General features: G+C 47.2%; 1 protein-coding gene across 2 annotated transcripts in view; it reads right to left on the reverse strand.

The window, feature by feature from the left end:
- The window catches only part of TIE1 (tyrosine kinase with immunoglobulin like and EGF like domains 1), a 28,645-nt gene that overhangs the window by 3,170 nt on the left and 12,258 nt on the right, over positions 1-13,217 (reverse strand). Inside the window, exons 7-21 of one of the 2 annotated variants that reach the window (XM_082228823.1) lie at positions 11,033-11,161; positions 10,657-10,802; positions 9,981-10,125; positions 9,387-9,545; positions 8,195-8,332; positions 7,417-7,707; positions 5,857-6,147; positions 5,333-5,526; positions 4,964-5,174; positions 4,048-4,158; positions 2,498-2,688; positions 1,825-1,938; positions 1,603-1,673; positions 953-993; positions 58-154 (exon numbers count right to left, since the gene is read on the reverse strand). In XM_082228823.1, coding sequence (XP_082084949.1) covers positions 58-154; positions 953-993; positions 1,603-1,673; positions 1,825-1,938; positions 2,498-2,688; positions 4,048-4,158; positions 4,964-5,174; positions 5,333-5,526; positions 5,857-6,147; positions 7,417-7,707; positions 8,195-8,332; positions 9,387-9,545; positions 9,981-10,125; positions 10,657-10,802; positions 11,033-11,161 — 2,329 coding nt within the window. The remainder of the gene's footprint in view (positions 1-57; positions 155-952; positions 994-1,602; positions 1,674-1,824; positions 1,939-2,497; positions 2,689-4,047; positions 4,159-4,963; positions 5,175-5,332; positions 5,527-5,856; positions 6,148-7,416; positions 7,708-8,194; positions 8,333-9,386; positions 9,546-9,980; positions 10,126-10,656; positions 10,803-11,032; positions 11,162-13,217) is intronic. The other variant, XM_082228824.1, reaches the window with a different exon arrangement.

Genomic DNA, 13,217 nt, shown 5'->3' on the forward strand with positions numbered 1-13,217 from the left:
GAGATAACTAAGTAAATAGGATGTGTGTGTTGGGCAGGGGGAAGGGTTTCCACTTACACTTCGTCATCACAGTTGAGAGGCTTCTCCATGCGGTACCCTTGGGGCAGCTTTTCATAGAGTTCAGCACATGTCATGCCACAGTATGGCGTCCCTCCTAGGAAATCAGATGAGGCACCATATTCACCAGCATCTTGGGGCCACTAGTGGAGCCGGTTGGGCTCTATGGGTGGGGCTAATTTGCTCTCCTAGCTTCCTAACACTGAACGTTGCTGCTCCCATTGTTGAGGGGAGGGAGGGGTGCGGTGCTGGGAGTGTTGAATTAGCTCGGCTGCTGTGCTGAGCATTAGCTGGGCTGAGCATCCCACTGCCTTGCCCCTCCCCTGCCCCACTTGGTAACTGCCAGCGACACACAGTGTTGCAAAACCAGACAAGCAATGTAGCTCCATCTGTGCAACCTCACTAGCCACTCCTGCTTGGTGCAATGCACACATAACACAGCCTTCTGGGTGCTACTGGGACAAAGTTCTCCTAAACCACCCATCTCTGTATGTCCTGTCCTCACCCATACATAGTGCAAAGTGCAGCTAGATTGGAAGAGGTACAGTAGCAACTATATGGTGAGGTGAATAGATTATGTAGGTCAGTAAGAGTTTTTCTCCCATGATGTTGCTAAGGTTAGCCAGCCCATTTGGGGAGAGATCTGCTAAGACTAGGCATGGTCCCATTTTGTGTTTCTCCCCAAAGTGAAGGTTTTTATCCTGGCTGTCCTTTTAGGAAGATTGGTTCAAGGTTGTTTCCATGTTCCTCAACCAAAGTAAGGGTAAGGCACTCTGATGTCACTCACAGAGAGGATGTTGGAGAAATGAAATGAAGAAGTTGTATTGAAGAGTATGGGGCCAAAATGGGATGCATAGCATAAAGGACAGTGAGGGCAACAGAGACAGAAACTTACCCAGGCTAACTATTTCCCATAAGAGAACCCCAAACGACCACCTGCAAGAGAAAGACAAGTTAGGATGTAGGCTGAGGTCGTCCAGGTTTTCCACTCTACTGTAGCAAACTTGCTGCTTTTCTAAGATCATTTTTGTTCTGGCCTGCTACTAATACAGAGAGAAAAAAGAAAATACTGAAGCCAGTAGTTTCCCCTTCGCTAATTGTAAATTATTGTACACTTTCTTCCAATAGGCTTTTTTTTTGTAGTATAGTATTCAAATGTATTGCAACTTAATGGATTGATTAAAGAAGTAAAAGACAGAGGATCATTCATACATTCTCCTCCTCAGGACATTCCTCTTCATTACATTTTCTACTTCTTCTAGCCAGGAAATGGAACGAAGGGGCCAAGTGAAGGTCCACCTAGTCCAGCACTCTGTTCTCACAGTGGGTGGTCAGATGCCCAGGGAAGACCACAGGCGGAACCAGAGCACAACAGAATATTTATCCTCCATAAATTTGTCTAATCCTCTCTTAAAGCCTTCCAGGTTGGCGGCCATCACTACTTTGGTGAGAAGAACTGAAGAAAGTACCACCTGCCACCTGATCACTGTCATCCAATCTGCGGTTGACCCTGCCACCCTGCCCACCCACCCATAAATCACTCACACATCACTCTTGGTTGTGTACACACTGTAATTCAGGGACTCAATAGCCATCCAGCGAACTGGCAAACGGCCCTGTGAAAACAAGCATCACTGGGGTTACAGAAGCCCACTTTGAGTAGACCGGCGAACAAAGAGAAGAGATGGAGCTGGGCTCCACTCAGAGCAGAAGAGAAGCCTGAGGAATGAGGAAGTGGTCCACATGATCGTCTCTATCCAGACTTACCATAGTCTTCTTTACATAGACTTCCTCCCCCCGGGACAAACCAAAGTCGGCAATCTTGGAAGTCAGGTTTTCCCCTACCAGGATGTTCCTGGCAGCCAGGTCTCTGTGGATGAACTAGGGGAGGGCAGGAAACAGCAGTGAGTGACATAGGCAGTGGTAGAGAATTCAGGCATTCATCCTAGTCCACAGCTGCACACAACAGCATCTCATGAGCTATCTTGTGAAACCAAAGCTGTAGGCATCTCAAAATCTTGCCTTACATTTCACCTCCTGTATTGCTTCAGCATTCTCTGGTCCTAACTCAGAGCTGTACTGACATGAAGTTATCCATGTTAGTACAGCTCTTAGTTAGCACCAGAGAATGCTGAAGCAATACAGGATATAATTGGCATATGATTCCAATACACGTCTACTATTGCAAGCTTGAGGTCAGACACTCAGATGATGGACCAGCCATCCTGTGTATGTGAAACACATTACAAATGGAAAGCACAAACACAGGCCTGCTCTGTCTTTCCCCTCCTTGACTTTGCTTGCTAATTCTCCCCACCCACCCAAAAACAGAACTGGTTCATGAGCCCAACTAGTGGAGCCAGCTCAGCCCAACGGTTCCATAGACCAACATGAGCCCAACTAGTGGGAAAAGGTGGCTAGGTGGTGAGGACACACAGACCTGTTTTTCACTCAAATACTGCATGCCTTTGGCCACATCAGATGCAAACTGCAAGAGCTGTTGGGATGTGAGGGTCGAGGCTGTCCCATGCTCCCTGGCAAAGGCAGGATCTGTCTCCAGGACTCGGCTCTTGCGCAGAAAATCTAGCAAGTTTCCGTAGGGTGCATATTCAATGGCAATGTACAAGTAACCTGGAAAATTAGGGGAGAGACTGTCAAGTCAGGCCCAGACAAACATGTCAGGAAACTTACTCCGTTAGAAGCAGCAGGGTTGAGAAAGAAAAACCATAAAAATTATCAGAGATGAACCTGCGATAAGGCACAAGATCCTCCTCTGTATGAAGTAATATGGAGAGTGTATGTAGAAATATGCAGAAAGATAGACCAGATAGCGTCACTGCAACCACTAGGTGGTGCCAGTGCTTTGACAGGGTTCGTCCACACTGCTCCTGAAAACCCCCTTTCCAAATCTGTTTTGTGCACTGTGGCCCTCTGGTGGTTCTGTACCTACGTGGGTTGTCTGCTGCTCTCACATTCTATTGTACCAGGGCCTCATGCTCTGCCTATTTGTATTTCAGATCTGAAGTCCTCTTGCTCATTTTAAAACCCTGCCCATGGACCCTTCAAAAGCAGCCCATAAAACCCTCCGACACTCCCTTCTATCACTATTTCCAGCAGAAATAAGGAAAACCCATGTGCTCTGCTTCCTTCCCCTCACCTCCATGTGCTTAAAGGGTATTGTTAGATTGCTACTATGATCTAACTAAACTTATTTTCCAAGCCTGGTTAACAACGTGTTTCAGTGATCTCCATCATTATCTCACCCTGCTATCAGCTCTATCAGTCATGCAAGTTGTTTGCTCTTAGTTCATTGCTGCTGTAAAGAAGGCAGAAGCTCCGGGTAGGGAAGATACCGTGATCTTGAAGGTGATTTTCCCAGGGTGAGGTTAATGCCTGGCATTCTGGGTGCGTTGACCCCTGTGATTTCCCCAAATGTGAGAAACTCAACTACATAATTTCCTCCTCTAAAGGAGGAGGAAGATAATAACACTTCTGGGTTTGGTGTTTATGCTGCTTTGCAGTTACAGAAGCAGGCATCAGCGGATCTACCATTCTTTGCTTTCTGGTGGTAAAACTTTTGCCAGATTGTGACACCTGCTCACAGATGGCGCAATATGTTTTAAGGGTATGTATCTGTCTGTCACTCCCTCACAACAGCAAGCAAATCCTAAACTTGGCACCCTAGAATAAGCAGCTCAAGTGTTGGCTCTGATTCCAGTCGCTGCCCCATACTAACCACAGGGAGAGATTAAGGGGAAATGGAGTAAGGAAATATTTTGCAAGTTGAAGGAGTGGCAAGAGAGGATGGGGCTTTTGGGCTTTGCGTGTTAGTGTGTGTGTTGTTTGGAAGCAGGGCGGGGTCTGTTGTTCCCTCACGACGAGCCCTCCTCAGTGAATAAAGGAAAAGGTGGTGCAGATGAGCCCAAAGATGGAGGAGCAGGGGAAGAAGTAGTTAGCACTGGAGGGTGCCCTATTGGCAAGGTGTCTCACCCTTGTTCTCGCAGGCTCCCAGCAAGTTGATGATATTGGGATGGTGGCCCAGCTTGCAAAGAACTTCCAGCTCTCCAGCAAAGTCCCGGTGGTCATTCTCAGAGGCAAATTCTGTGGTGGCAAGAACATTTGTTGTACATGTGGCCAAGCCCAGCTTTTTGGTGTGCTACATGCATGTTACAAATATATCTCTATCCTGAATGTGATTGGAAATGAACATTCCTGCATGCACATGTCACAGTTTTACAACCATTCATAAGGCCCTTGTTCACATGTAATGCTAAGCAAAACTATCAGTCAGTGTGAACAAACAAATACTGTGCAGGCTCCCAGAGAGGAGATAATGGACACTTTGCTCCTGCTTGGCCATTCTACTGATGGGTTGTGTGACACTGTGGTTTGGCTTAGCATGTTATCTGGATCTGGGCTTGTAGTTTAGCTGCCCCAGGCAAATCACAAGCTCCAAACCACAGGGCAGGCCTTGGTTATAGCTTGTGGCCTGGAATCCTGTGAATTGTAGTTTTAGAGCTGAAAATTGCTAAGTATCTCTGTTTCCCTGCACACTATGGTGCTAGCTACCTGAGATTGGGAACTGCTATGAAACCATTTTAAGTATGTGGTGGAGATATTCTCTATGATTGTGTGCCATGAGGAGGCCCATTGTCCTGCCTTCTGAACAGGGATATGTGAGGAGTGGCTGCTGTCTTCATTCTCTGAATACTTTGGTGCTTGAGCACCAAAAAAAAAGTAGATGCATATGTGTCTGATGGTCAATGCAGTCCCCACCACCAAGAAGGAGGCAAGTATCAGAACAGGTCTGCCAATCATTTACACCCTAAGCAGGGCTGGCTAGCAAGGGAGAGGTGATGGTCTTCCTGTGTCAAGCACGGGAGTCTGACTTTGTGTGGCATCTCACCTTTCAGCATCTTGATGGCTGCATTCATTCTCAGGCCATCTTTCTTGATCATGGCCCGGATGACTTGCCCAAAGTTCCCTTCCCCTATCATGTCCTCAAACTTGATGTCTTCCCACTCCAGGATAGGGTAGCTGAGGGGCTCAGGCTGGGGTTTGGGCCGGCGAGTCAGGGTCAGCGTGCCTGAGTTGAACTGCAAAATGGTCTCTTCCCCCTGTGAGAGGATCAGTTAAGCAGGGAGGTTGACAGCAGCACTACAAACCAAGTGGGTCAACGGTCTGCTGTCACAAGCATGGTGGAGCATAAGAATTATGGGGGTGGGGAGCCCAGATCAGTGGGAAGAGGCAGGTGGGGCAGGGCAATATCACTCACAGAGCCTGACTGGTAGGTGAATGTACGGCGCCGGTGAAAGAAGTTCTTCTTGATGAGGAAAAGGGCCAGCAGGGCAAAGAGTATGGTCACACAGGTGACGGAGACAGAGCCCACAATGGCCAAGAGCAACTGCTGGTCCAGGTTGGATGGAGGCAAGTTCTGGCTCCCCAAGGTGGGCACTTGGCTCAGGGCTCCTGCGGAAAGAGGGAAGCAGTGCGTTTTGTAACAGGGCCTGGCTCTGCGATGAAGGAGGAGAAGGCAACTGCACAACATGATAGAGATGCAGAACCACTGCCATGAGTGGACTCTATGACTGTTCTGCCTCCCAGGGTAGATCAGTGCTCCAGGCCAAGGTGGCTGCTGCTGCTGTGGTTTGCCAGGAGCCAGTTGCACCTGCATCCTGGCTGGCCTGCATTTTGACTGTAGGAATCACAGAGGCATCTTCACGCACATTACTTGCCTCCTGTCCCACTCAGACCCCACCCACTGGGACAGCCAACCAAACTTGCCCCTGGTCCACTCACCATCACCCACGATCTCAACTCTCACAGGCTTGCTCCACTCGCCTGGCACAAAAGAGCTGGCTCGCACCCGGAACTGGTAGAACGCGCTGGTGTTCAGCCCTGCAATGATCTTTGTGGTATCCCAGCCGTTGTCCGTGTCCATCCACTGTGGCTCACTGGTACCCCCCAGCTGTTGCACCTCCACAATGTACTTGTTGATGCCACCATTGGGGTACTCAGGGGGCAGCCAGGTGAGCTTGACAGTGCTGTCAGCCAGGGGCTCCGCTGAGAGAGACCGTGGGGATGAGGGACCTGGGAGGCAAGTGGTACAGCTGTTGGCTCTGCAATTGTGACTTGTTCCACAACTGCTAGGAATGCAGTCCGTGGCTTGGCGGACAGTGCAGTTGTGGACCTATTAGGCATAGGCATGAGAGGACATTGGTCAGCAGCTACTACGATGCCAAGAAACAATGAGCAAGCTGTAGGTTTGTCCCTGAGGCACCCCTCAGTCTTCCAGGGCAACACATGTGCTAATGCTTCCTGAGGAGTTTACAGAGGTTCAAAGCCTCTTGGAAGAAAATAGAAATCCCTGCAAAATAGGAGGCACCTTAGAGCCCGCAACACATAACACCATGCCAAGGCAAGTTACCGTATTTTTTGCACCATAACACGCAGTTTTTTCTTCCTAGAAAGTAAGGGGAAATGTCTGTGTGTGTTATGGAGCGAATGCCTACGGATGGCGGGGGGGGGGATCTGCTGCAGTCGTGAGCAGAGGATCCATGGTTCCCCTTCCTTCCCTCCTCCGTGGCTCGCTTTGAAACAGTAAAGCGGGAGAAGAGCCGCTGAGTGGGGAGGAGAGAGGGACAGAGAGCCTGCTTGCTTTAAAGGAGCAAAGTGGGAGAGGAGAGGAGCCGTAAGCGGCTCCTGTCCGGTTGGCTCCTTTAAAGCAAGCAGGCTCTCTGTCCCTCTCTCCTCCCCACTCAGCTGGCTGAATAGCAGCAAAGTTTTTCAGCGAGCCGGGGAGGAGGGAGAGAAGCAGAGCCTTTAAAGGAGCAAAGCGGGAGAGGAGAGGAGCCTTCTCCTCTTATACCCCTCTTCTGCATTATTAACAGCATCCTTCTCCACCCACCCCACGCGTGTCCCTTGTCCCTTGGGTGCTTTTCCTTCCCTCCCCACTTAAAACGTGGTTACAAAGCATGGATCCACGTGGATCCTCAGGATTTTTGCATTGGGCTACCCCAAAGTCACCGTCAGATCACATGTCTGAACCACAAAAATCATACATCCACTGTTTTGTTTAGAATATTTTTTTCTTGTTTTCCTCCTCTAAAAACTATGTGCGTGTTATGGTCGGGTGCGTGTTATAGAGCGAAAAATACGGTAATTAGATTTTAGACCTGTCTACCATGAAGGCAAGAGCATCAAGCCGGTTGGGACATCTCTGACATAGTACTTGTTCTGTAAGGGATCACCTGGGAGTAAAACCTTGCAGAGGCCACCCACCCCAGAGTCATTGATCCCCAGCCCTGCTCCCTTCTGAGAGTGGCAGATTTCTCCCAGGTGGTACATCCCATTGCCCACCTTTGCTGTCAATCTTGACCTTGTAGAGGTCAGATGGAGGTCCGAGGCTGGTGCAGTGATAGACCAGCACCACCAGACTGTACTCCTTGTTGAATTTAAGGTTTGGAATGTAGGCAGACTGCACAATCATGGAAGTGATGTTTTCCTGATGGACGAGCTCCTTGGCTGCATCATAGAGCTGGACGAGGAACCCAGAGCCCACAGTGTCACCACCCGGCAGGTTCCAGTTCACATGCAACGTGTTGCTCCCTTCAACGAATGAGCGTTCAATCACAGGCTTGGCTGTTGGCTCTGTGTGGAATAGAGAAACAAGAAGCCACCAGCCTGATTCTCTTGCCAACAGCACCGAAGTTAAGTTGTTAACCTGGTTTATCCACATGTTAAGGGTATTAACACACACTCACCCACCTCAAAGTAAACTTTATACAGTCATATACTGTGACAGAAGGCAGTTGGATCCCTGAGGTGGGAAGAGGTTGGGCCACTCATCTATAGGGCACTGGAATTTTGTTCTCCAGCCAGAGGAGGTAGTGGCAGAAACAGGGCACTTAGCTGGTCTCTGTAGAATACCAGAGTAGGTATTTGTACAATCTCTACTGGTTAGTATCTACTGACTGGAAGGATGGCTGACGAAGACCCATACGGGAACCAGGATATCAGAAACTGTAGCCATCCTTAGCACTACTCATATGCCTACTACAGAATCTACTTCTTTCGGTTTGGGCATTCTTCATCTCCCCACTTTCCAGTTTTGGCTCACTGAACTTCAGATACTCACCTTGGCACTCTGTTACCATGACAGCGTGAGGGCCTGGGTCACCTTCCCCTCCATCTCCAGGGCGTGTTAGCTGAACCTTAACAAGGTAGGCTGTGACAGGTCGCAGGTTCATTAGGGTGATGTTCTGAGCATGGTCAACTGTTGATCAAATATGGGTCTGTTACTGTAGAGTCTCATGCTGAAGGTTATGCTCCATATTTTTGTTTACTGCAGATAGCCCACTGCACAGGGCCTTTTGACTGGGATCTGGAGCTCTGTGACCTTTCCTTTCAGACTAATGTCCCCTCCGTTTTCTATTATCTGCTGAACAGATAAGGGACAAGGACTGCTTCATATCCACAGAATACATTTAAAGCACATTCAGAATACATGACCTTCTCGGTGGTGGAGCCTGCCCTGTGGAAAGCCCTCCCATCAGATGTCAAAGAGATAAACAACTATACAACTTTCCGTTGACGTCTGAAGGCAGCCCTATATTGGGAAGCTTTTAATGTCTGGTACATTGCTGTGTTTTGTTATATTCTGCTGTATGCCACTTAGAATGACTGGGGCAACCCAGTTAGATGTGTGGGGTACAATTAATTAATTAAAATTCCCCCCAAAGAATCCTGGAAACTGCAGTTTATTAAGGCAGATGAGAATTGTAGCTGGGGTGGTGGTGGTCTGCAATTCCCAGGATCAAGAGTTGTGCCTAACTTTGGAGCCTGATCTCCTGTTCCTGTTGTAGCATATGCCTGAGAGAATCCTTGTTTCTTCATGATTGGATGAGCTGAAAATACTTTGCTTCCCTGTTGAGCAGAATCCCCTGGGTCAAGAAGCATTGCTAGTTACTTAAATGACTCAAATGTGTATAAATGCACCATGTCCCTAGCCGAACTAAGATATTAGATGGCCGGGGCAATGGGTTCTCACGGGCACTGCACTTCATGGTGTGCCCAGCTGTTCTATAAATATAAAACTTTTTATAAATAGGAAATGAAGGGGGAAGGGCAGGAGATCTGGGGTCCAGCACAAAAGACCCAGAGCTCAGCCTCCTAGATCACCTGCTCACAACACTCCTGTCTGGATCGCTTTCTGTATAGTTGAAAAGAACTGAAGCCAGAGCAGGCACAGGTTTGAGAGAGCCCTGCAGATTTAAGAGAGCACACAAATTAGAGCGACAGCTCCATCTGGATTACAGCAAATCCCTTACCTACAATGGATGACCACTGAGAAGTGCCAGTTTGGGGCTTGTACAGAACCTTGATGGAGATGATGGGTCCATCACCTGAGACGTGCCCCACAGGCGATATCACAAGCTGCCGACTCTGCTTGGCCAGAAGCCTGGGAGGGCTTAGTGGCATGGGAGGCACTAAGGAAGGGAACAGCATCAATCACAAGCTAGTCAAACATGAAAGTAGACAAAGGGATTGCACATTTTACCTCTGCCCTTGAGAGAAAGATGACTGCAACTATTAGGACAGATTTGCACCAGATGTTTCTCATGCGATATTTTCCTGATTGGTACCTGGCACAATCCTAGTTCCTGTCTCTGATTTATGCTCTCCTTCTAGGTTTCTTTGCTTGAAAACTAGCACCACATTTAAAGAGACATCAGAACCTCATTTTGCCTGGACAATAACTGCAGAATATCTTAGGAGGGGTACTAAAATAAAAACTGTGTGGCAACATTTCAGTAACCGAGTTCTGTACAACCTGTGCTTCCTGTGATGATTTTGTAATTCCCAGAAGCTGAGCATGAATATCTCTAACCCTGAAATCTCACCACCTGTACTGTCCTGCTCACCTTTCACAGTGACCTTGAACTTGCCACTGTCCTGCCCACCCGTAGTGGAGACACGGCATTCCCAGAGGCTAGTGTCAGAGAGGACCAGCGGTGGCACTTGAAATTCACAGGTTGTCAAGTCTTTTTCCATGATGGCTTTCAGAGACTGGAGAGGTGAGAAGAGTAGAGTCATATCCTGTCTCAAGTCTTTTGTTTCTGAGTATTTGTGGGGAACCACAGTCCCATGGGATGCAGGTAGGGTTGACAACTGACCTAGCCCCATCCTTACTAGTACCAACACGGAAGGGAATAGATCACATGCAATTATATAAACAGAAGGAAAAGTGGTGTCAGGACAATTGGACTGCTATGCTAAAGCACTCCTGCTTAAGCACCCAAATACTTGCATAATTAACATAACCTCTAGTTTGATCCTGATTTATCCTCCTCACGTGTGATCAGAGGTAGGGTTGCAAAACCACACAAAGAAACCCAATTTAACACCGTGTGCTTATGAAACCCAATTTAACACCCTGTGCTCATAGACTGATCTGGGTGATAGGGAGATTACAGAGAGAAAAAGACCGAAGGGTATGAGTAGGGTGAGAGCAAGTTGTGGCTAGAGAGGCAGAGGGAAGAGCAAGCCCAGGTCTCTGGGATGGTACAGGGCCTGATCCAGGACATGATGGTAGCTTACCATGATCACTGTTCCATCAGCCTTGCGCAGTTCAATGTTTTCACGCACAGGGATTGGATTGCCTGTTGCCATGCAGGTAATTACAGGCTGGGAGCCTAAATTAAACTCCAAGTGAGAGACCAAGTTCTTGATCTGGGGGATCCGATCTTAGCACAGAACACCAGAATAAGGATAAAACATAATTACAATCGTAATAAAATAGCATTTTTTAAAAGGGCAATATTATATTTATTCCTTGCCTCCCTTTATCTCTAGGTGGCAGACAACAGCTAACCACTATGCAACACCCTCTCCATTCATGTACTCGTTTGGCAGTTCTCTGGCACTGGGCCTGGTTCCTGCCATTCCCATGATACACAATCCAGAGTGCTTTTACCTGACTTTTCACAGTGCTGTCCATGCCAACCAGATGGGCAAATGCAGCCACTGAACCGGTTACAGGTGCCTCCATTCTGGCAATGACACTCCAGGGCACAGTCAGCGCCGTACCTCCCAGAGGAGCAAGCTGGGGAAAGAGCACAGGGATTGCGGGTCAATCTCCTCTGACCATTTCCCAGAGACTGGGGCTGCATACAAGCAATGCGTTTAAGGCACAGTCAAAACACACACTCGGAATTATAGTTGAATAAGGGTGCTGGGAATAGTAACTCTGTTAAGGGCAAACTATAATTCCTAAGATTCTTTGGGGAGGGACAGGCTTTGAATTGCCTTTAAAGGCATTGTGTGTGTGCCTGGGTCAAGGATGTCTGGCAGATTTCATGTATGCTGCTTTTAACCCGTCTCCCATTGTAAGTTTGCAGGCACGTAAGACCACAAAGCAGTTTTAAATGTGCTGGCTTCCTTTTAAAAAAATGGATTGGTCACCTCCAGAATGTTATTAATTTTACTGGGGAGATTCAATTGCATGCCAGAAATGTAGGTTTGCAGAACTGAAGTAGATTAAAGTGCTCTGTTGCAACAAACCCACTTTTACAAATAACAAGAAAGGAGACTTTTTGCGATTTGCAAAATGACGGGGGCGGGGCGGGGGGGAGCGGAATGCACTGAAAAATGTGCATAACAATAGATGGATGGGAAGACGTCTAACCTTCACACAAACAATTCCCACTGTCATATATCCTCCCTACAAACATGTCAGAATGAATGCTCAATAATGGGTAGGCATCATACAAACTTTGTACTGGTTATATGATGCCCGTTCTTTATTGTACTTCGTGGAAGTAAAGCAGGAAGAATGCTAAACGAACAGCTCAGTCTGGAGGAGCCTTTTCTCTTTGCTATGGAACTTCCTGCTCATGAGAACCCCCTTTTTCTTTTGGTTTGTTGGAGCCAAGCAGGAGGGAAATGATTCTAAAGAAACAAAGGGAGGAAGCGGCTCTCTCCTGGATACGAGCCAAACAGAGTCCCAGCAGAGAAAGTAGCCAAAACCGAATAAAAATACTAAGGAATACTGTGAGTCTGAGATGAAGGGAGGGTTCTTGAACATCTTTTCCATGTAAAGATGTTCAGGAAACAATGTGACTATGCTGTTTGTTGGTAGTAACAACAATGAAACCACAAGTTTGCACTCTGGTTACGCGATTTAATGAAATTTGCCTTCCTCAGTACTGTTCCAATATCCATGGTTCCTCCTTGCCACACCTGTAGGAGCTCTTCTTTCCCATGGCTTCATTACCTTTCACTTTCTGAGAGATCACATGACCACAATTCTCATACAGTATTACCTTTTTCACAATGATTACAGTGTTGATTTCACATAAGGACTGTTTCCCCACCCTGAACTCTCCCTTGTGTGCTGAGGACTGGCACTTATTGTATCAAGAAAAATTCTAGGATTTGAATGAGACTTGGTAAACATTAGGTTTCTCAAGGTAATGCCTTTTCACAAGTAATTTTTACGATGTGAAACAGACAAGGGTAAAAACACCACCTCATGGTAACTGTTATGTACTGAGTTGAATAGGATCCAAACTGCAGCAGTCTGATTGGTCCTAGAACAATAGGATCCAAATTGCAGCAGTCTGATTGGTCCTAGAACAATAGGATTCAGAATGCAGCAGTCTGATTGGTCCAAGAACAATGCAGCAGTATGATTGGTTGGCAGGAACCACCCAATCATGCTCCAGATATAAGTGAATCTACAACCTGATTGGCTTACAGTAGAATTCCAGAATTAACCAATCATGTGCAGCCCATTGTGTAAATAATGTATATAAAGCAGATACTTTGAGGGGGCATTCATTCCTCCTCACCACTATGAGCTGAATAAAGAGCATGAAATCACCCTGCGACTCTGAGTATATTTCAGTAACATTACCCTATCCAAAAGTAACATGTTAATCAGATCTGATGTCACATTACATTTATATATATGTATCCCTATTGCTGCTCTGAACACATATAAGAAGTCGGAAGCTTCAGTTTAGCAAGAAATCAATCACATGATGGCGATGTGGGTGGGGATCTACCACACCCTTCTAAAGAAAGACATGGGTGTTATTCAGCTATGTTTTACTCTGAATAGACCTATTGTAATTAATGGACCAAAGTTAAGCCATTTT

This window comes from Podarcis vaucheri (assembly GCF_965113315.1).
Source record: "Podarcis vaucheri genome assembly, chromosome: 6".
NCBI classification, from domain to species: Eukaryota; Metazoa; Chordata; class Lepidosauria; order Squamata; family Lacertidae; genus Podarcis; species Podarcis vaucheri.